The 20,165-nt window shown below is 37.4% G+C and overlaps 1 protein-coding gene across 2 annotated transcripts in view; it reads left to right on the top strand.

The window, feature by feature from the left end:
• Positions 1–15,808, top strand: part of zfc3h1.L (zinc finger, C3H1-type containing L homeolog) — a 50,905-nt gene extending 35,097 nt beyond the window's left edge. Inside the window, exons 22-35 of one of the 2 annotated variants that reach the window (XM_018252470.2) lie at positions 1,446–1,632; positions 3,767–3,958; positions 7,126–7,363; positions 9,122–9,227; positions 10,168–10,366; positions 10,631–10,725; positions 11,196–11,300; positions 11,557–11,661; positions 11,756–11,921; positions 12,525–12,625; positions 13,565–13,666; positions 13,965–14,004; positions 14,757–14,819; positions 14,937–15,808. In XM_018252470.2, the coding sequence (XP_018107959.1) occupies positions 1,446–1,632; positions 3,767–3,958; positions 7,126–7,363; positions 9,122–9,227; positions 10,168–10,366; positions 10,631–10,725; positions 11,196–11,300; positions 11,557–11,661; positions 11,756–11,921; positions 12,525–12,625; positions 13,565–13,666; positions 13,965–14,004; positions 14,757–14,819; positions 14,937–15,065 (1,828 nt within the window). In that variant the 3' untranslated portion in view covers positions 15,066–15,808. Of the gene's footprint in view, positions 1–1,445; positions 1,633–3,766; positions 3,959–7,125; positions 7,364–9,121; positions 9,228–10,167; positions 10,367–10,630; positions 10,726–11,195; positions 11,301–11,556; positions 11,662–11,755; positions 11,922–12,524; positions 12,626–13,564; positions 13,667–13,964; positions 14,005–14,756; positions 14,820–14,936 lie in introns of those variants that run through there. The other variant, XR_005966283.1, reaches the window with a different exon arrangement.
• The last annotated feature ends 4,357 nt before the right edge of the window (positions 15,809–20,165 follow it).

Here is a 20,165-nt window from a genome sequence, read left to right as displayed (position 1 = left end):
TTTTAAAACATCCATAGCAGTTATACAGGAATTTAAAACTATCAATTATATATTGCCTACCCCACCTCTGTGCCCTGTGGGACAGGCAATTACTTTTAATTCTGCAACTTCCTAAATGTTGCAACCCTCCTCACTTTCCTCCCTCCATTTTCGCCACTGTGTACAGGTATGTGTATGAGGTTCCAAATTCTTGGCCATATAAATGATTTTGGCATCCTGCAAAGCTTGCCATAATAAAAGTGTTCACAAAATGACGTCTGCCTGCCAAAACAATATAAATAATTTAGATATATAGTGTGAATGAACTTTGTTTGCTTGAAAAACCCAATAGAAAATAATTTGGAGTTATTTCTCAGGGTTATAGGTCTGCTTTAACTTAATGTGAGGTAGACAAAAGTATTCTAAAACATGTTTCAATGCCTTGTAGTTTGTGTCCTTCAAATATAAAATTTGATTAAAAAAAATTATGTATTCTTCCAATACTTTGTGGCCGATAGTCTAGTTCCATACAGATCTTTTACTGCCAAATTAGTAACCCCAAACATTAAAAGAAAGGCAATAGGATGCTTTGATTCACCAGAAATGTAAGCTGCCACACCTTACAATGAGGTGGCTTCATAAAAAGTAGTAAGGCACTCAAAATATTATCTTCCCTTCCTTGATCCCTGATCATATATTGCCATAAAGGGGTTGTCTATCTTTAAATGAACTTATAGTATGATGTAGAGAGTGAAATTCTGAGACAATTTGCACTTGGTTCTCATTTTTTTTATTATTTGTTAGTTTTGAGTTGAGTTTTTTTTTTTATTCAGCAGCTCTCCAGTATTGCAATTTCAGCAATCTAGTTGCTAGGGTCCAAATTACCCTAGCAATCTTGCACTGATTTGATTAAGAGACGGGAATATGAACAGGAGAGGGCCTGGATAGAAAGATGAGTAATAAAAACTAGTAGTAACCCTTACAGAGCATTTGTTTTTTAGATGGGGTCAGTGACCCCCATTTGAAAGCTGGAAAGAGTCAGAAGAAAAAAAACATAAAAAATAAACTATGAAGACCAATTTAAAAGTTGCTTAGAATTAGTCCTTCTAAACATACTAAAGTTGAACTTAAAGGTGAAACTCCCAAATTTACACAGTGTGTTTTATTGGGTATTGACACAATCCAGATCCTCTTCTAAAAGCAACTGTTCATGGGCCATTTTGTGAGTCTGTAACATTGTTTGCCAAGATGTGAATGCAAGAAAATAGCACTGTTGCTAGGGCATAGTGTTTAATGCTTCTACTACCCTTTCACACATGTGAATTGATAACTACTTCCACTGTTTTATATTGCTTGTTTGGAATCTCTGTAATTGTTCTTTTTGACTTGGATATTCTACTATATATGTATTTTTATTCCATTTGGCTTCCATTTGTATATTTAGTGGTGTTTGTTTTCTTGCACAGCTCTCCTTCAGAGTGTTTAGACTCCTCATTAAATGTGCTATCTCGTGCGCTAGAACATAACAGAGAAAATTCAGAGATTTGGCGTCATTACCTTAAGCTGTTCTCTAAAAGGGGTTCTAGAGAAGAAGTGCAAGAGATGTGTGAAACTGCTGTTGAATATGCTTCCTCATATGACATTTGGTGGACTGTAAGTATTTCCTACATTTCTTTTTGTCTCTACAAAAACACATTTGAATTGCTTCACTATTTCAGTGCTTTTTGAACTTATTATGGACAGCAACTTTTTAGCAAAGCATCCTCTTTGTCCATATCACACAAATGTCCCATATAGCCTATGCACAGAATTTCATAAAAGAATCCTGCATTCCCCATACAGTGGCTGCTACTCATATTCGTTCATGTTTGTGCAGGATGAAATAAGTACCGCATATACTCGAGTATAAGCCGTCCCGAGTATACGCCGAGGTACCTAATTTTACCTCCAAAAACCGGAAAAGCTTATTGACTCGAGTATAAGTCTAGGGTGAAAAATGCAGCAGCATCTGGTAAGTTTCAATCAAAAAATTGAGGGTTTCTGCTCCCATTGGAGGTGCTGGCGTCTCGTTTTTGGATGCCGGTGACCATTCTTGGATGCCGGCGAATATTCTTGGAGACTATTCTTGGACGCCGGCGACTATTCTTAGGCTTTCTAGAAAATGGGTTTCCGGATAACTGACCCCATACCTGTAGTTCTTCACTTAGGATAGATTTTATGCTTTTCAGTTTACTCAGCCTGCCTTTAACTCCTCTACATGTTTAGTACTTTCTTTCCCATCACCACTACCTGCACCACATATCTGGCTGACCATATAATTATGATGATTCTTTATTTGTGACCAAATGCAGTTATTTCAGAGTGCTCTTTGGAAGAACCAGTCATACACAGCAGTCCCTGCTTTTTGCTGCCTTAGTCTTAACATGCAGGTAGTGAGCAGCATTCACACTGGGCTTTAGTTTCCAATTCACTTGCAACAGACATGTGAATCCTAGCTATATCTTCCACCACCAGGAGACAGGATGCTAAAAGAAGTAGAAGACTTCTACCCCAGCTGCTATATCACTAGTGAACCACTAACTAGTTCTTCTGGTGTCCTCAAGGGTATCGGGATCTTATTAATCCCTGTTCCCAAGTGGCATCCTTCTCCCCTTTACCTCCACACCCTGGACTAATATGCCACAGATCCTACAGGGTAGCTCCAGTCACCATCCTGACTCTCCACAGCAGTCACTACTGTTCAAACACTTCCCATTGTGCCGGAGTCCGGTACAAGGAAAAGTAGAACCTGCCTCTCTCATTTGGTAGGTGGTCTTCCTCATCAAAATCACATTGGCACGCAAAGTGGTCTTTGAATTTCTCACAAATCAATATCCTTTTCTATTGTCCACTCCCGTGCAAACCCAAGTAAGTGGCATTCCATTTCTTAGACCTGGTCAGGGTTTTCAAGTTCTACCTTGACCATGCTGGAGAACTTCACCCTCCATAATGCATTCCAGGGCCCAAAAAGGTTCCCTGGCTCTTGGTGGATCAGAGTGGCTATTTGTCATACATAAGTAGGCCAAGGGGAAACTCATCCACTAAGGATCAGAGCCCACTCTACTAAGGGCATCAGTTCTTCCTGTGCCTTCGGGAACTGAGGCCTCTGGTGAACTAGTATGCAGAAACTGTTCTCTTTGACAAGAAGGTAGTGGTGATGATTTTATGCTATTGGCTTTGCTAATTGAGAGACCGTTTTGGTATGCCCTCATGTTTCCTGGGTCCCACAGATTATTATAAGAGAAAAGGGTATTTTTTGATACTCGCCACTAAATTTTCTTTCCTCTTGAATCATCTATGGCACACAGAACCTCCCTTCCTAGAAGCAGTCATATGCTGGCTTTTCTCTGCCTTTGCAAGTGGGAATATTTTATTTAAATAATTCTATCTGGTAGAAAATGGTCCTGGTAGAGTAGCTATCCTATGTCATTCCCCAAGGTACCTGTGAATGAGGAGTTCAGGTTGAAGGATGAAATGCGCACAGAAAGTATCTGTTGGAAATCTGTCTTTATGCAGTGCATGTACCCAGAAATCTTATCTCCGCTGTACAAGTAGTTGAACTATTCTAGAGTATTGTCATTGGAAGAGCATTTGTCTATGGGGCCAGTTAAAATGGCAATTTCCAGAATGTTAATGGAGAGTGTTTATTAACCTTCCTGTTAACTTTTTTTCATACCCTAGTAGAATTGTCAGAGATTTACGGTAGCTGCTTTTCTTTTTTACCATTTTTTTATTTTTTTTATTTCAGTATTTAAATTTGGAAAATTCCTTTGATGGGAAGGATTCTGTATGCAGCAGAACACTGCAGTACCTGATGGACAGGGTAGAGGAGGAGAAAAAGTCAGATCTTCTTTCTTTGCAGCTTTTAGAGACATTGCTGTATCGGGTACATCTAAGTCTGATCACAGGAAGGCTGCAAAATGCACTTGCTCTTTTTCAGGTTTGTATGACATCTGTTTGACAGTTACTTTAGGTTTGTGTATTTTACTTCCCTGTAACTGCTAATGCTGTTCTTCATACATATTATTGAACCTGTGGTATAGTGACTATTATTAAGTAGCAAGAATTACTCCATTCTTTAGGAAGTATTTAAAGGGAAGCTTTTGCGGAAATGGAAATTTAAAGGTATTCTATCATAGGAAAACATTTTTCTTTTTTTACAAAATGCATCAGGTAATACTCCTTGAGTAGAATCTCTTTCAAAAGAGCAAACAGAACAATGGGAAGGTAACTATATAACAGCTCCCAGACACTTGCATTGCTAAAAATTCTCCCATGCCCCACCTAGTGGTAGATATGAGAATAGTACTCAATAGTAAAAATTCAAGTCCGGGTTAACCCAATTCGTCACTTACATTTAGCAGGGGAAACAATAGCTAATCTGAAAGCAATTCCATTGTGAAGTTCTGGCTCTTTCTAAAAGCACATGACCAGGCACAATTATCTGAGATGGCTACATACACATCAATATTACAACTGAAAAAAAAATTGGTTCAAAAATAAAATTTTAAATGATGGAATTAAGTACCTGCAATGCACACAGTTTAATTTTAGTAATAAAAACTATACCATAAAAATCATGACTTATGAATACCTTTTAATATAAGCTCCATCTCTGGTGGGGAAAAAAGAAACTTTCTAAATATATTCAATAACTAATTCTGTACCATTTCTGAAATAAAAATGGTCTTTTTATCTTCCACTTGGCGATCTGACCTTCATTCAGGACTTATAGTCAGACTTTGATTGACAGTTAAACATTCCACATATTGTGGTGGTGGGGGGGGGGGGCTGGGACTCAGATGTTGCTCACAGAATTTTTAAATGGCAATGTTTCAAAGACTCCAGCACATGAGCTGTGGTTTCTGCCTTTGGCCCAAGTGACCTCAGCTTGGAGGACCTTCCCTTCTGAAGCTTGTTTTAGCTACAGCCTCTAAAATGTGATTGATTGACTGCATAGTTGCCCAACATATCTGTTGTGACTCTTTGTGTCTGACTGTCTAGTACGCAGGAATGAGCCTCTTAGGGCACTAATGGCACTGATGATTAAAGGATAAACCGTAAAGTGAAAAACCCCTTCCCCCTACCCGACATAGACCCCCCTCCCTCAGCCTAGCTGCCCCCCAGGCAAATGCCCCTAACTCTTTACTTACCCCTCCGTGCAGATTCTGTCCAGCGGATTTTGTCTGAATTTAGTATTGCAGTGCAACTTTTTAATTTCATCCTCTCTAAGATGTTGGGTTCATGGCAGAATGATGAAACTATTGGTTTCTGGAAAAGTTAAATCTCTGAGATCACTTTAGAAAACTACAGATTTGGACTAAGGTTGTTCTTAAGGCAAAATAAAAAATGGACACAAACAAGATAGAGCTTCAAGCTCCAGCATCCTTCTGACCTGAAAAATGCTCTCTATGAATCTAGGGATTCATAGAGATCCTCCTGGATTCTCCATTTTTATTCCACATGAAGTCCAAGGTCCGTATATTGGGGAACCTTCTAGGCTGTATTCTGCAAAATTGTCTTGATGTTAGGTCTCAGGGCCAACTGTCTCCAAACAATGATCAAGAGTGACTTCCTTACCATAAGGTAGTAAAGAACTGAGCCCTTTATCAGCCTTACTCGCAGGATGGCCACATCCAGAGAGTTGTAAAGAGATTTGCACTTGTGTGCTGTATATCTTCTAGTTACAGAGGTAAATGGAAACTGGATGTAGATGTGAGTCAGCCTGTCAGAAGGAATCCTGGTAAATTTGGATCCAATAGAGCGCTTTGCTACAGTAGCTTTTTCCCTGTTTACAGTATCCATGAGTTGTCATTGTGGACACCAGTGGCCATCAGTTCAGCAATGTATGCCATTTCAGGCACACTCAATCCAATATAATATTCAGAACTTAAATATGTATTATTTAAAGCATATGGGCCCAGTAGGCAAAGCTATGGCTCTTTAAAAACAAAAAAAAAATTACATGTAATGCATAACCAAGGTCTTTGGGTTCCTACAGTGGCTGGGTCATCTCCACCATAGCTTTAGCTCTGGCCACTGCCATCTGATTGAGTTGGGAGGAAGATCTTCTACAGTAAGATTTTTCAGAAGTAACCAAGTACTTCACTAATTGATTTCTGTAATCTAGCACAAACCCCCTGGGGTGGGAAAAGCAGAAATCCCTTTGGCGGGAAATGTGCTCAAAAGTGCTTAGAACCACTTAAAGCAATAAAAGTCTCTAAACCGTTTAAAATAATAAAAGAGTAAATCTAAGGGCCCATCCTTCTTAGATGATGCTATTGAAGACATGACAGTGTGGAGGAAACTGGATAAAGCCTCGCAGAAGGGTTTGTTTTTTTTTGTTTTTTTCATTTTTATGAGCATTCATCTAGCTGGCAGGGTTTTATCTTAATAGGCCATGTTTCCTAATAGCCATGTTTCCTAATAGTAGGATATGGAGAGCCCATTTTAGATGACAAATATTTATCTTGCTGGAGGATCTTTGGCCCATGTGGTTAGTACATAGGTGTACTGTATGTGTGAATTGCTTGCAAGTTAAGTATTTGCTTCCAGACTAAACTATGAATGTTGGATTACTCTATGTGTCAGATGAAATGAAAAGGGACTACTGCAAAAGCCAAAAAAAAAAAAATGCAAAGTTATAATGTATTCATTGCCATCTTTTATAAAATGTTCCTGCTTAAAGCTTGCTTTTCAAAAACGCTTTCAGGTGTCTATTGGAAATGTCTCCACTGGTTCTATGGTTACTGTACCAAAATCTAAAGAAGGTACATTTCCATTATTAGGACAAACTCATATATTTGCACTCATGTGACTTACATTTTCCAGCACTGATCACCCATTTTTATTAGTACTTATCAAACCATTGAGAAGTGCTTCATACTGGGTGATTCGGTGTCCTTAGCTTACAAATGTCACACAAAAAAGCACAGATGTACGGTCTACTACTTTGCGTTTGATTTCCATTGCTGCCAATGGGAGGCAATTACTCATCTATGCATATCGCTAAGATTTCTATTTTGTAAACTTTTTTTTTTTTTTTTTTTCAAATTTTTACCTTATTTGAATTAATTTTAAACGCTTCTGTTTTAATATGCTTTACAGAATGCTTTAAAGTGTGCTAACAAGAAGAGTATAGCAGATCACCTTACCCTGCAGGATCGCTGCTTAGCATGGCTTTCTTACATTCACCTTATGGAGTTCAGTAGTCTACCTGCTAAATTCCATGAACCAACAAATACAAATCCCTCAAGAATAGTTAACAAGGAACCATTTTTAATACCTTGGCTGAATTCCCAAAGTGTGACGACTGATCCTGCCATGCTGCTTGCTGTTTTTGAAGGTTTGTCAAAAAGCTTATCTGCATGCATTTGTCTTCTGTTTTGTTACATTGTTTTAAAATTTTACAAAGGTAATTGATTCTTTTTATATGTACTTTGCTATTAAAACTTAAAAATAACTTTCTGCATGCTTAGTCATAATTTTTACTTGCTGCTATATAATGATCAATATATATCTATCTTGTGTTAAAAAAGCTACATAAGAATCCTTTAACTTAGACAAGTCTCTCTTTAGAAAGGAATGGAGAAAAAAAAACCCTTATTGGTACAACCTAATGCTGCCTACACATGTATAATAACAACAATTAATTATTTTAGTGACGCCAATAACTGGTTTTTTAAACACCATTAAGAGCACAAAGCATATTGTTAAAGGAGAAGGAAAGCTACGGAGGCATTTTATTGCCAATAGATTAGCTGCCATAATGCAAGCTAGAATGCTATATTTATTCTGTAGAATGTTTTACCATACCTGAGTAAAAAGCTCTAGAAGCTCTCTGTTTGTTTAGTATAGGAGCTGCAGTATTAATGTGGTGTGACATCACTTCCTGCCTGAGTCTCTCCCTGCTCTGGGCTCAGATTACAGTAGAGAAGGGGGGGAACAGGAACAAACTGAGCATGCTCTTGCCCAGGGCAATGAGGTTTAAGCTGAAGGCAGGAAGCCCATGTGTACACAATAGAAGGAAAGAAATGCTGTGTTTCTTTTGACAGGGGACTCAGAGCAGCATTACTTTGGGGGTTTACTGATATATTTAGATGGACCTTTCTGATAAGGCTTACTTAGTTTTTACCTTTCCTTCTCCTTTAAAGAGCTGTTTCCAGTAGTACTTAGGGGAGAACGGGTTTGCTTTTCTGCAAACGTTTCATATTTAAATATTTAGCCTTAACATTTTAGAATTCCTCAAATGTGCTCAATTGCAGTGTCACCCTGGATCATTCCTTTTAGTTTATACTGTAGCATAGTGGGAGATAGGAGACAGAACAGGCTATGAAAACATTTTTAGTGATCATAAAGTAGCTGCAGCCAGAGATCTTGAATATACGTGTTTGGTGTGTCTTTGTTTTGACTTTTGTGCAGTCTTAATTCTTTTATATGAATAAAAGTAAAATTGTAATAACTGTGGGTCATATTTTTCACAGCATGTGTGGGCAGTTTATACCTTATGATAATAAGGTATTTTTTCTCTCTTCATTTTTTAATTTCGATATATATCTATAGTTAGTTACCCCATTGGTTTGCTTTACTGGTAAGTTTTTGAGCCCTTCATCTTTCAGCATTACTTAGACTAGATTCACTAGTTTAAAGCTGGCAAAATATTGCTCCTTCAATAATAAATATAATTTAGGTACGGTTTATACAGTTCTGGGAAGAAAACTGTTTGCCCCTTTACAGTTATCTCATATTTAGCAGGTTTTATGTTTTAATTTTATGTTCTATTTTACCAGATTAGAAGAAACATGAGCATTTGCATTCTCTCACCATAATCCGCTGCGAGTGCCTGCACCCGGGTTTACAATTGTTCATTGTGCAGGCTGGACATAAAGCTAATAATGGCATAGTGGCTGATTCTTGGCCTGTGTATTTCAGGCCAATTTTCAGTCCCATCTGGTATAAGCCTTAACGATATTCAAGCTTATTTTCAGGGACAGCCTGGTTTCCTGTAGTCTCTAACCTATTGATAAATCCATCAAGCTGATACAATCAGTGCTATTCTGTTTATATACAAATTTAGCTGACTTTTAATTGCTTCTACCTCTAGCTGCCGTGTCATCTTGCTGTGATGAGAATTTGACAGCTGAGGATGCAATAGAAATTGGTCTACCTCTTTATAAGAATATGATTAAGTTATATCTTTTGCTGAACAGGTGAGAAAGGGATGCCTTTATATTTTTATATTTGTGATCATTATGCAATTGTAGGTGTTTTATTGTAGCAATTTGTCTTATGTTGGTTTTGTATCTGTGTGTACGATCTGCTTGTACAAAAATAATGCTGGACTTCTCAAATGCAGGAGAACAACAGGGTCATTTATACTCAACTTTCAATTTCTTTGCATAGGGAGCATGCAGTAAAGTTACTTAAAATGACATCTAACTTTCAATAGAAAACCAGGCTGCTCCCTTTCGCTCAGCTGGGTTGATGTGTACTGTTTACCAAAGGGGCCTGCAAGTGCTAGTGCAGTTTTGTCCTGCCAAACTCCGTGCTTAGTTTGGGATATGATAAAAAATGTACCTACTAGCTGGAGTAATCTGCTGGGGAATGCAGGACAAGAGTGTCTCAAGAGAAACACTAGGGGTTGAAACACTAAACATGCTAAGTTGTTAGTGGTCCTTGGTTTCTCTTTTTTTCCTGCCAGGGCTTGTTTATCGGTAAATGGGAAAAGGAATGGCAAAAGGGTAATTTCTAAAAGTGGTAGGGATGACTTTAATTAAATAAACCAAAGTATGCAGGATGAACTCTAGTTTATCCTTCTCATCAGACACAGGGGTCTCCTCTACACTGATTTTTCCAATTGAGGAAAAGGAAAATTGCTGTAGTTCCTAGAAACAAGCAGCCATTTGTGTGCTGAAGTCACACAGGTGTGCCATTCTTTGTATTATACCCATTGTCCCCAGCAGGAAGCGATTCTGCAGCAATTTCCTGCATTATGTTGCTTCTGTATTTCCTGAGAAATGTTGTAATCACAGAATATCAAGCAATAACTTGGGCTATAAATCATTTGCTCCCAAAGATATGCTGGATTCTACTAAATAAAAGCAGTTAATAAATGGATGTAATACACTGATTTGTATTTCTTCTTTTAAGACCCGATGAAGCAGTTGAGCTATGTATGCAGCTGCTGCAGTCTTCTATGGCTAACTGTGACATATTGGAAGCTTTGTGCTCTGTGTACCTAAAGATGGCACAACCTGAGAAAGCCATGGATGTCTGGATCTCTGCGTTCAGAAATAACATACAGAATCCTAAGATTTTCTACTATACATGCAAGTTCTTAGTTTCACATGTAAGTTCTTCTACTGTAAAGAGAAGATATTTGGTAATGATTTACTATATTTATCTAATTCTGTCTTTTTAAACGTTCCCTCTTTATGTTGTTCACTTAATGTCTACTGTGCTAACATAAGCAGCTCTTTATAGGAATATGTATAGAGAATCAAGCACGAAATGCCGGCATTGAGGCGCTAGTGCTAAACATTATTTTATTGTTTAGGCCAGTATTATTAGTTTTGCAACTTATATTTTGAATACATAATTATTTCTTTTGCAGAATCATATAGACCAAATTCCTTCCATCATGAAAGATTTTGTCTTGTCATTCTTTGATACTTTTGATGAGGAACATAGCCCTACAGACCTTCTGAGGTATGTTGTATATTCTCTAATAAAATGTTGACTGTGACAATTGACATAGAACAGAACTCCCCACATTTGCAACCATCTCCAGATTTCTCTGTATAATGAAGTTGTAGAATGTTCATGATAAGATGTGTAAAGTACTCTAAAGCTAAAATCTTGGGTAATTTAGTGTATCAACGTTCTGTTATTTTGCCTTTAGATGACTAAATGTAAAGCATGAGCACGTCAGGTTGAACTTTGCCAACGATAGCAGCTGCTGTTTATATTGCTCATTATAGGGTGGCCTGTTTCAATAAAGTAAAAAGTCTTGGTAAAAAGAGTTGTTTTAATAATTTCACACAACATTTTTGGTTGCTGTTTAGTAATAATTTAGGCTGCTGTAGGCCATTAGAAATAGACAGCTCTATGGCAAATACAAGAAGGGAGCAAACCCCAGATTCATTTTCCTCCTCACCTTTGTGTGTTTCCTTCCCCAGATACCTTCTAAGTTTTTCAGTACCTCTAAATTTCAAAGCTCCAGCCATAAAGGAATCTTTTAATGTGTCGGCTCTGCAAATGCCATACATGTGGCTTGTGTTTTGGTGAGTGTGTTTCCATTTATTATATAGGCTTGTTAACTAAGCATTCTTTCAGCTGCTGGGCAAAAGAACATTTTTCCCAAATTTGAAGCAGTGAATGGAATCTGGACACTCGGTTAGACAAAGCTGCCATATACATTAACAAATTTGAAAACAACAGGTTTTGCCATGTAGACACTACACCGCCTATCTGTGTCTACCCATGTGTGTACATTACAAATGAGCTAATTTAATATTGAGCATTCCTTCTTATATACAGTTTATGGCAGACTATTAGTTCGAGCACTGCAGAGAGTGTAGAAGCTTATGAGGCAGCACTGGGAGCTGTAATGCAACAGGAGGTGCTGCAAAGACTTTGGATGGAGTAAGTATTTTATATAGATAGCATTTTCTTTATTAAAGGCAAGTGTCTGTGTATAAATATGCCATGAGATTTAATGGATATCTTTTCTTTCCAGTTATCTTGTTTTTACTAACAGAAAAATTGTGGGAGCCAAAAGTAAGGTTCAAGAAGCTAAACATTTTTCGGATTTAGTTAACAGATGTCTGATGACTGTTCCTATAAGGCATCTCATTCCTTTTAGCACATCCGATTACTGGACCAACTATGAGTTTCATAATTCGGTAAGGGGTGGAACATTTATTAATACATTAAAGGATAAGATTAAATGTTCTCTTGGATATGATTTTTAGGGGTTAAAAACTTGACATACTGGGTAAAAACACTGCCTGGTTCTTTTGATGGAAGCCTATGTAGCCTCTGAATGCCCAGCTACTTTATTCTTAGTACCTCTAATGAAATAGGGGTACAGTCTGTATGGATCGTCTTTCTGGTGGGGGTATGCACAACGTAATTTGCACTTTATCACTTGATTGCATGGCAGTATTGCACTAACATTCTTTACATTGTTTCACTGACCTGTATGTGTAGTGAACACAAAACTTTGTTACCCCACATAAGTAAGTAATGCAAAGTGTGTTGCAGTGTAAGCATTGTTATGCTTACTGACATGAACAAAGCAGTGTACCATTAAAGGGAAAATATTCATGTTATGCTTTATATACATTTCAGCTACCAATCTTTACATATTCCTTAAGGGGAAAAAAAATTAAGCTATATTTTAGATGGAGGATAACAAAATTTCAGAGGAAGTGGTATTATAACTGGCCTTTAATACATGTTGCCTTCTCTTTCATTTACAATAGTTATTCTTTTACCTTTTGCAGGTTATTTACTTTTACTTGAGTTGTATCCCAAAGGCGCAGCATTCAAAAATTTTGGAACAACTTTTAACCATGATGCCTTCAAATCTTGGACTTGCACTCAGGTCAGCCTTTCTAGACTTGTGTAAATGACCCTTCCTATGTAAAATGTATTACATTGTATAAATCATGGTTTGCAATAAGTACCACAGTTTCCGTCCTGTTTTACTTTTAACATATTTACAGAATTATCACATTAGTTCTAACTTCTTGTACAGTGGTACACATGCAGTAATGTGCCAGGTAGACTTAAAGCTTCTCTGGTTTTAGCACTACTTAACCCCAACATACTCCTAATTTCATTCTCTCAACAAGTTCAAGATGTATAGTTTTTTTCAGCAACTGTCTGGAATATACCCAGAATTTCTTTAGCAGACTTTTTTTTATTGTAATTTTATTGTATCTTTCTGTTGGTCAATAAGAAATCTTAGGCTCTCACTGTGGTTATTGCTGGCTCGTCCTAACCACCAACCGTAATTTGCAGATCATTATTTATTGGCCATCCATGTGGGCTGTTACCATATGGAGTACAGCAAAGGAATTCCAACGGCACACAGGACTGTAGGAAATCTTCAAAATGTATTTCAAAGCGGAGTGCGATGCAACGTTTCGGGGAGTAAAACCCCTTTTACTCCCCGAAACGTTGCATCGCACTCCGCTTTGAAATAAATTTTGAAGATTTCCTACAGTCCTGTGTGCCGTTGGAATTCCTTTGCTGTACTCTGTTGTGGGGCTTGCCAAACCTCTACCATTGTGCACCAGGCATACCGTTGTTATTGATTGGGTGTGCGAGATCCTGCCTTGTTCCTAGCTTGGTGTTACCATATGGAACCATAGATGGAACTTATTCACCTGAACCAAATAAATCTTTATACCCATGTATTCATTCCGTATTCTATTACTCTTTGACAAGTAGGCAAATTTTTATGATGTGCTCTCTCTCTCTCTTGCTATCTATCTATATATTTATTTCTTTGGCACAATCAATGTAATTTCCCTTTCAGGGTTCTAAAACAGGAATTGGAGGAGAACAATAATCAGAATGTGAACATGCAATCCAAGATGTTTACATATAATTTCCCAATGTGCCTGCCCATCTGGAAAATGTAATGTACAAATTCCTTGTGTGTTTTGTTTTTCTTCATTAATTTTTTAGCATGCAGGTAATGATCTCTAAACTAATTGTGGGGCTGGGGGGAGGCTTGTTGGGATATGCTGTAGATTTTTTTTTTTAATGTTTTTCAGCCACTGAGCACTTGCACTTGGTGTATTCATGCAGTTATATAGTTATCCTTCTGTGTTTTCTTTCCCAATATTTAATTCATGAAATGAAGTGCTATCATTATAGAAATACACAGATAATCTCACACGCCCCTTGATGTGTTTATTTTCTTTTATTAATAGAGCCATTGCAGTGGAAACTTTTCAAAAAGGACATAAAGAGGTGAGATTAATACTTGTCTCTGCATGCTATAGAAGCAGCTTTCCATTTCAGGACTATGAAGTAGAGAGTTAACTTAATCTTTTTCTGCCCCACCATGGTACATATGAGAATCACACTTAATAGTAAAACATCCAAGCCCTACCACAGCTCCTCCAGTTACATTGAGTATTAGAAACAATAGCTTATCCGAGAGCAGTTCCATTGTGAAGTGCTGGCTCTTTCTGAAAGCACAGGATCATGCACAATGACCTGAGGTGGCTGTCTACACACCAACATTACATTTATTGATTCAAGTATAACATTTTATATGGTAGTGAATTATTTGTAATGTGAACAGTGTAATTTTGAAATAAAAGTACGCAGTAAGAATGATGACAGAATCCCTTTAACAAGTCTATACTACGGGCTATCCACCTGTGTGTTGTACGTGCTTTTCATTTTCTTTGATACCCTAACAATTATAAGCAAAAAGATTTTGACACTTTACATTGATTAGGCTATATAGACTAAAAATATAAAAACTGCTTTGCTTTATAATAACTTCAAAATTAATCTGCACCATTGTATGTATTCATTAGATCTGTATATATAAATGCGTGTGTTTGTGTGCCAGCTGTATTCAATCTATTTTAATCAATTCAATATTCAATCATTTACTGGCCATCTTTTCATTTATTTCTATCTCACTGGCAGTGTAATCAAAGTTTTGATTTGTTGTTTGCCTCCTTATCTAAAATGCACCGTGTTTACAGGTCCACCATCTTTATCAAAGAGCCCTGCAGAAGATGCCTCTGTGTGCTGCCCTGTGGAAAGATGTAATGTCTTTGCTTGTTCATTTTGGTTATGGGGGTATGGCTTGTGATTGCCAATGTCCAATGTTGTGAAATTCAGATTAAGCTTTAATAATATATTGCCTTCCCCCTCTTTTTCAGCAACTCTTGTTTGAAGCATCAGGAGGAGGTAAAACAGATAACCTGAGAAAACTAGTTTCCAAGTGCCAAGAGGTTGGAGTCAGCCTAGATGAGCTCTTAAATATAAACACAGAAAGCAGGAGTCGCTGAACACTGGGTGCAGTCAGGCCAAAGTCTTATTTTTAAATGCCAGATTGATAAGGATTAGCATTTAAGTGTTTGCAAGGCAATTCTGCTGCGGTTCAAGCCTGTTTTGGTAGCCCAGAAAATGTATACTTCCACTATCAAACTGGAGAAATGAATTCGGCCTGCTTCTAGGCCCAACAAGATTCTCTATACATCATTTACGTAAGTATAGTTCATCAGTGACTGCTGTTTTATTGTTTCTGTCTGTGTTTATTCTCCTCCCTACCCTATCCATTTATTTTGCAAAACCCTCTTTGTTGTGCTGTTTCTAACTTACTTGACTCTCTCACTGATGCCTATTAGACCTCATGTCTGGTAATAATTACAGAGGCTGCTGTTTACACCACAAAAGCAATCGGTCTCTCATTCAAAATCATTCACGATTTGGTCAGTTCACATTTAAAAAAGAATGAGGGTGGGATATTCAAGATACATATATTGGTGTAGTTAAAGTAAAGAGCAGCAGGTGGTACGGGAAACCTCTCTGCTAAGGCCGTCAGTCTGCTAATTGCACTTGAGGGTTGTTTCTTTTTTTCTATTTATTTTATTATGTTTCCCATTTCTACATTTTGGACTCCGCTGAGACTGTTAAACTTGAAGATATTGCAAATGCCAGTGCATCAGAACTGAAGAGTGGTCAATTACAATGTGCAATTATTTTCTTTGTGAAGTTTTATTTATAATAAAGTTTAACAGTTTAAAGTACAGTATATAATGAAAATGTTTTGTATTATAATACTACCTTGCGTAGTATTAAAAGTGTTTATACAATATTTTAAATATAATTACTTTAAAAAAAAGAAAAAGCTGTGGTGCATTATTATTTTTTGTTCTTTCTATCAAGTGTTGTTAATCCATATGTTTGTGGCAATGTACAATTCAAAGATACACTTACATAGTATTCCTTTTAAATGCCTTATTTAGTCTTTCATCCTTCTAAGATTTTAATATCTCCTAATCCCAACCAGCTCATATTAATCACTACTTCAGAATTTGTTTGTGATGTTAAATCCATTTATTATTTAAAACCTTTGGTAAGTCAAACTAAAGACGGAGTATGCTCTAGCTTTTGACCAAAGTACCAAGGCTTGAATCCCATTACTGAATGTAATTCTGATTAGAATGGGGTGGATCCGACAATATTCACTGAAACAGCACTTAAATTTAACTTAATACTGAACCGAATCCAAACCCGAATTTGCATATGCAAGGGGAAAACATTTTTTTACTTCCTTGTTTTGTGACAAAAAGTCACGCAATTTCCCTCCCTGGCCCTTATTGCAAATTAGGATTCAGTTCGGCCGTGCAGAAGGATTCAGCCGAATCCTGCTGAAAAAGCCCGAATCCTGGCCAAATCCCTAACTGAATCCTGGATTCGGTGCATCCCTAGCTATAATATTACATGGGGAACACTAAACTACAGAGGCAAAAACAAACAGTCTGGTGAATTTAGGGCATGCATAAGTCTCTTTCAATGTGTGCTAGAAATTCTAGATACACACTTATATGCAATGCAAGTGTTTGACAAGGTGCGGGGAGTAGGATACATTTTCTGTTTACTTGAATTAAATAAAGTGTGGACTGGAGAAATCTCTACCTTGTATAGCTAGTTTTACTATTTGAAAAATGAAACCCCTTGGAGTTTTCCTTGTAAATTAAAACAAATTGTTGAATGGTTGTGACATCACTTGTGCAATTTAACACTTATGTTCATATATCTAATTGACTTCATATTATCTTTATTTGGGGTCAGCTAAATTTTATTTGACTCAAGCCCAGTTGTTCCTGTTGATATGGAGCATGCAGACAAAGTCCAAAAAATAATTTTCAGTCAGACATTATATGGTCTGTTTTATCAGGAACCAACTAACTTTGCTGTATGTTTTAGTTAGAGTATGGGAAGAAACTGGAGTACCCAGAGGGAATTCACACAGGAACAAGCCTCAGGAGAGGAAGGCATGCATTAAATGAATCGTGGCAGTGCTTACTTAACACATTTTATTATACATTTTATATAGCACCCACAGATTAAGGGATACTTCATTCTATAATGTCCCAAGAGAGTATAGAAAAATGGTGCATCCTCATTTATTGATTCCATAGATAAAAAGCTAGAGGTGTTTTTACGCTCTTTTTTTTTTTATATGGTATCAGGCATGTCTTTTTGCCCCATCTTTACCATGGTCTGGGTCAACAGAGCCTTTCATTCTTGGCCTGACTCCCTACTTCAGGCAACTCTTGGGGGGGCTCATCGTCATAAACTCATCCAGAGAGCTTTTAAAATCAGGGAAGTGAACAATTCTATTAGCCATCTTGGCACCACACAAATTGTCAGCCAAATCTCTGTGTTGGCAGTTGCTGCACAATGTTTTGCCTAGATGAAACTGGTCTGCGTATCTTTCCTCTCATAAATCCTTAACTTACATTCCTTTAAAGTGGAAACTTCTCTTTGGTACAGAATTGGATTCATTTTGCTCCTGCAGCAAAGACCCATTCTTCATGTCTCAGTAGAAAATGTTGTCACGGCACAGCAAGCAACAATTTAAGACCATCACTTTCACAGGAGACCTTCTCTTAACAGGGGCAGGTGTGGGACACCAGGGAAAGTTGCAAACCCACCTCTAAGCCCTCAGAGAAATCTAGTATGTGACGTGCTCTTACCATGAATTCACATGGCCTTTGGAGGAAGGCTATGCCATTTCTCAGATGTTTTGCTATGGCTATATAAGATATGGGTTGCCATCTGGAATTCTCCTCTATTTCACCCTCACCCTTTCAAAACATTATCTCCAGTCTACTCCAAACAGTAGTTATCACTCCTGTTTCCCTTGGAGAATGCTTAAGAGCCTACTATTATTTTTTTTCATAGTCCCCAAGAAGGACTAGATTGTACCCCCAGTATTTGATTTATAAGAGTGGTAGCAGCTATACCCCACTGTCACTCTATGCCCCCCCCCCAAGTGTGTATGGACCATTAAATTTCTTTCCCTTCAATCTCCATTTTTCTAAATCAAACTTCTCAAATACATTGATTGTTGTGCCAAATGTATTTGAACATTAGTTGGTTAAAGGTGATCATATACTATGAAATTAACAATGTTTCCACTATGAGGCTTTCTGCGCTTTCAGAAATGCATTTCAGGAAATACTTTAAAAGGTGGAACTGCATTAAACCGAGGGAATGAGTACTAGTACCCAGGGATGAAAGTAAATGTCAGTCAATATCAAAATTGATATGCCAGGAAACAAGAAAAATCATGTGAAGGCTTTCAGTTTGTATGATTTTAAAGGGCTACATTGCTTCCTCCATATATCGGTTTTTGTATGTGGCTTTTAGTTATTCTTGCCTCTATACAACCTTATTCACAGCCTGTTTATATGCTGTAATCAGTGCTTCCTTTGTAAAGTTAAAAGATTGTCATCATAGTAGATAGTCATCTACTTCCCTTTTAACACACAGAAACGGGCAATGTGTATCACACTTACAGAGCACATAAAGGTCAGATGAAAGAGATTATAAAAATATTCAATACTAAAAGGACCTCATCTGGAAACATACAAGCACTATGAATTTCACATTGATTAAAGAGAATTAATTCACTCAATATATTCTGTTGACTTCCTGGCTGATGAACGTTCTGAGGTTCTGACATGTTTGTACACAATTACTTACTCCTTAGTAATAGATTTGTTGATGTCACTACATTAGCTGTAACCAAGGAAAGCTTATTTGGTTTACTATACTAAATGAGTTCAGTACCAACGGGTAATTATAGGTCTATGCACAAAGTTAGATATAAAGCTAGAAATTGATCAGGAAAGCAATAGGTAATATAAAGCATCATAAAAAGTAGATAGAGTAGTAGCAAATCATCTTGTGCTCATTGTGCAAGTTGTAACAATGGTAAATTGGTGCCTGTACTATATGTTAAGTGACAACTCCCTGCATTCTGAGATACTTATAGCACATATTGCCTAGCCCATCATAAATAATTATTAATTTAGAGAATGTAGTAGTTGAAAGCTGTATTTGCAATATGAGGATTTGGATAGAGCTTTGGGGGTGGAATGAGTCGAGTTGGAGTCAGGGGGATGCTCACACAGGTATTAAAAAAAATTCATATATTAAGGTGGGAATGTAATTAAAAAGAGCTAGCGTTTTTTAAAATTGCATTAGTCTTTTCTGTTCCCAAAGCTTTTTAGATTTATGAATTCTACATAAATTAAATAAAATTCATCTGGGTAAATAATCAACCAAAAATGGGAGTGCTCAGCTATTGAAGCTTTTTACCATTTAATTCAGTTTCATGAAGGTTTTGCACTAGTCTCTATATTAGTGGTACCAAGTATTTTTTCTCATCTAGCACAAGAAATTCTGATACATCCATACAGATATATAAACTCTCTTGGTTGAAGTCGAAGTAATTAAAAACATTGTCAGGTGCCTCTTGGTTCATAAAATAACGGTCTCCGCTGTTAGCCCCGCTATAAGGGTAGAACTACACGAGTGTCTTCAATGCGATTCCAGCGGATCCGAAGCAGTGCGCCAAAACGCAGGCTTTAAGCCGGATGTGATGGAAAATAAGGTAAGAAATACAAATGTCGGATGGTGTTGCTGCATTCATCCGATGCAACACGACTGTCCGATGCAGATGCTGCGTCTGCATCCGACAGTTGTGTCGCATCGGACGCTTATGTAGTTGTACCCTAAGCTATAGCAATGTCTGATGGTGTTGCAGCGTTCATCCGACTCAACCCAACTGTCAGACGCTGTGACACCATCCGACATTTGTATCTTACCTTATTTTCCGTTGCATCTGACTTGACGCCTGAGGTTTGATGCACTGTGTCGGATCCGCCGGAATCGCGTTGAAGACACTCGGGTAGCTGTGCACTAATAGGCTTTCAGTTTGGGCCCCCTCATTGCTACACAACGTGTGAACACCAGGTCTAAACAAAAACCTAATTTCAAATATATCTTTACATTAAATCTGATTCAAAGATAAATGTACGAGTCAATGTTCACAATCAGTCCTGGAAGCAACAAAAAATATATTATCTGGG

Source organism: Xenopus laevis, chromosome 3L (genome assembly GCF_017654675.1).
Source record: "Xenopus laevis strain J_2021 chromosome 3L, Xenopus_laevis_v10.1, whole genome shotgun sequence".
NCBI lineage: Eukaryota > Metazoa > Chordata > Amphibia > Anura > Pipidae > Xenopus > Xenopus laevis.
Note: the sequence above shows the minus strand (reverse complement) of the source record. Positions and strands in the feature narration are given on the sequence as shown.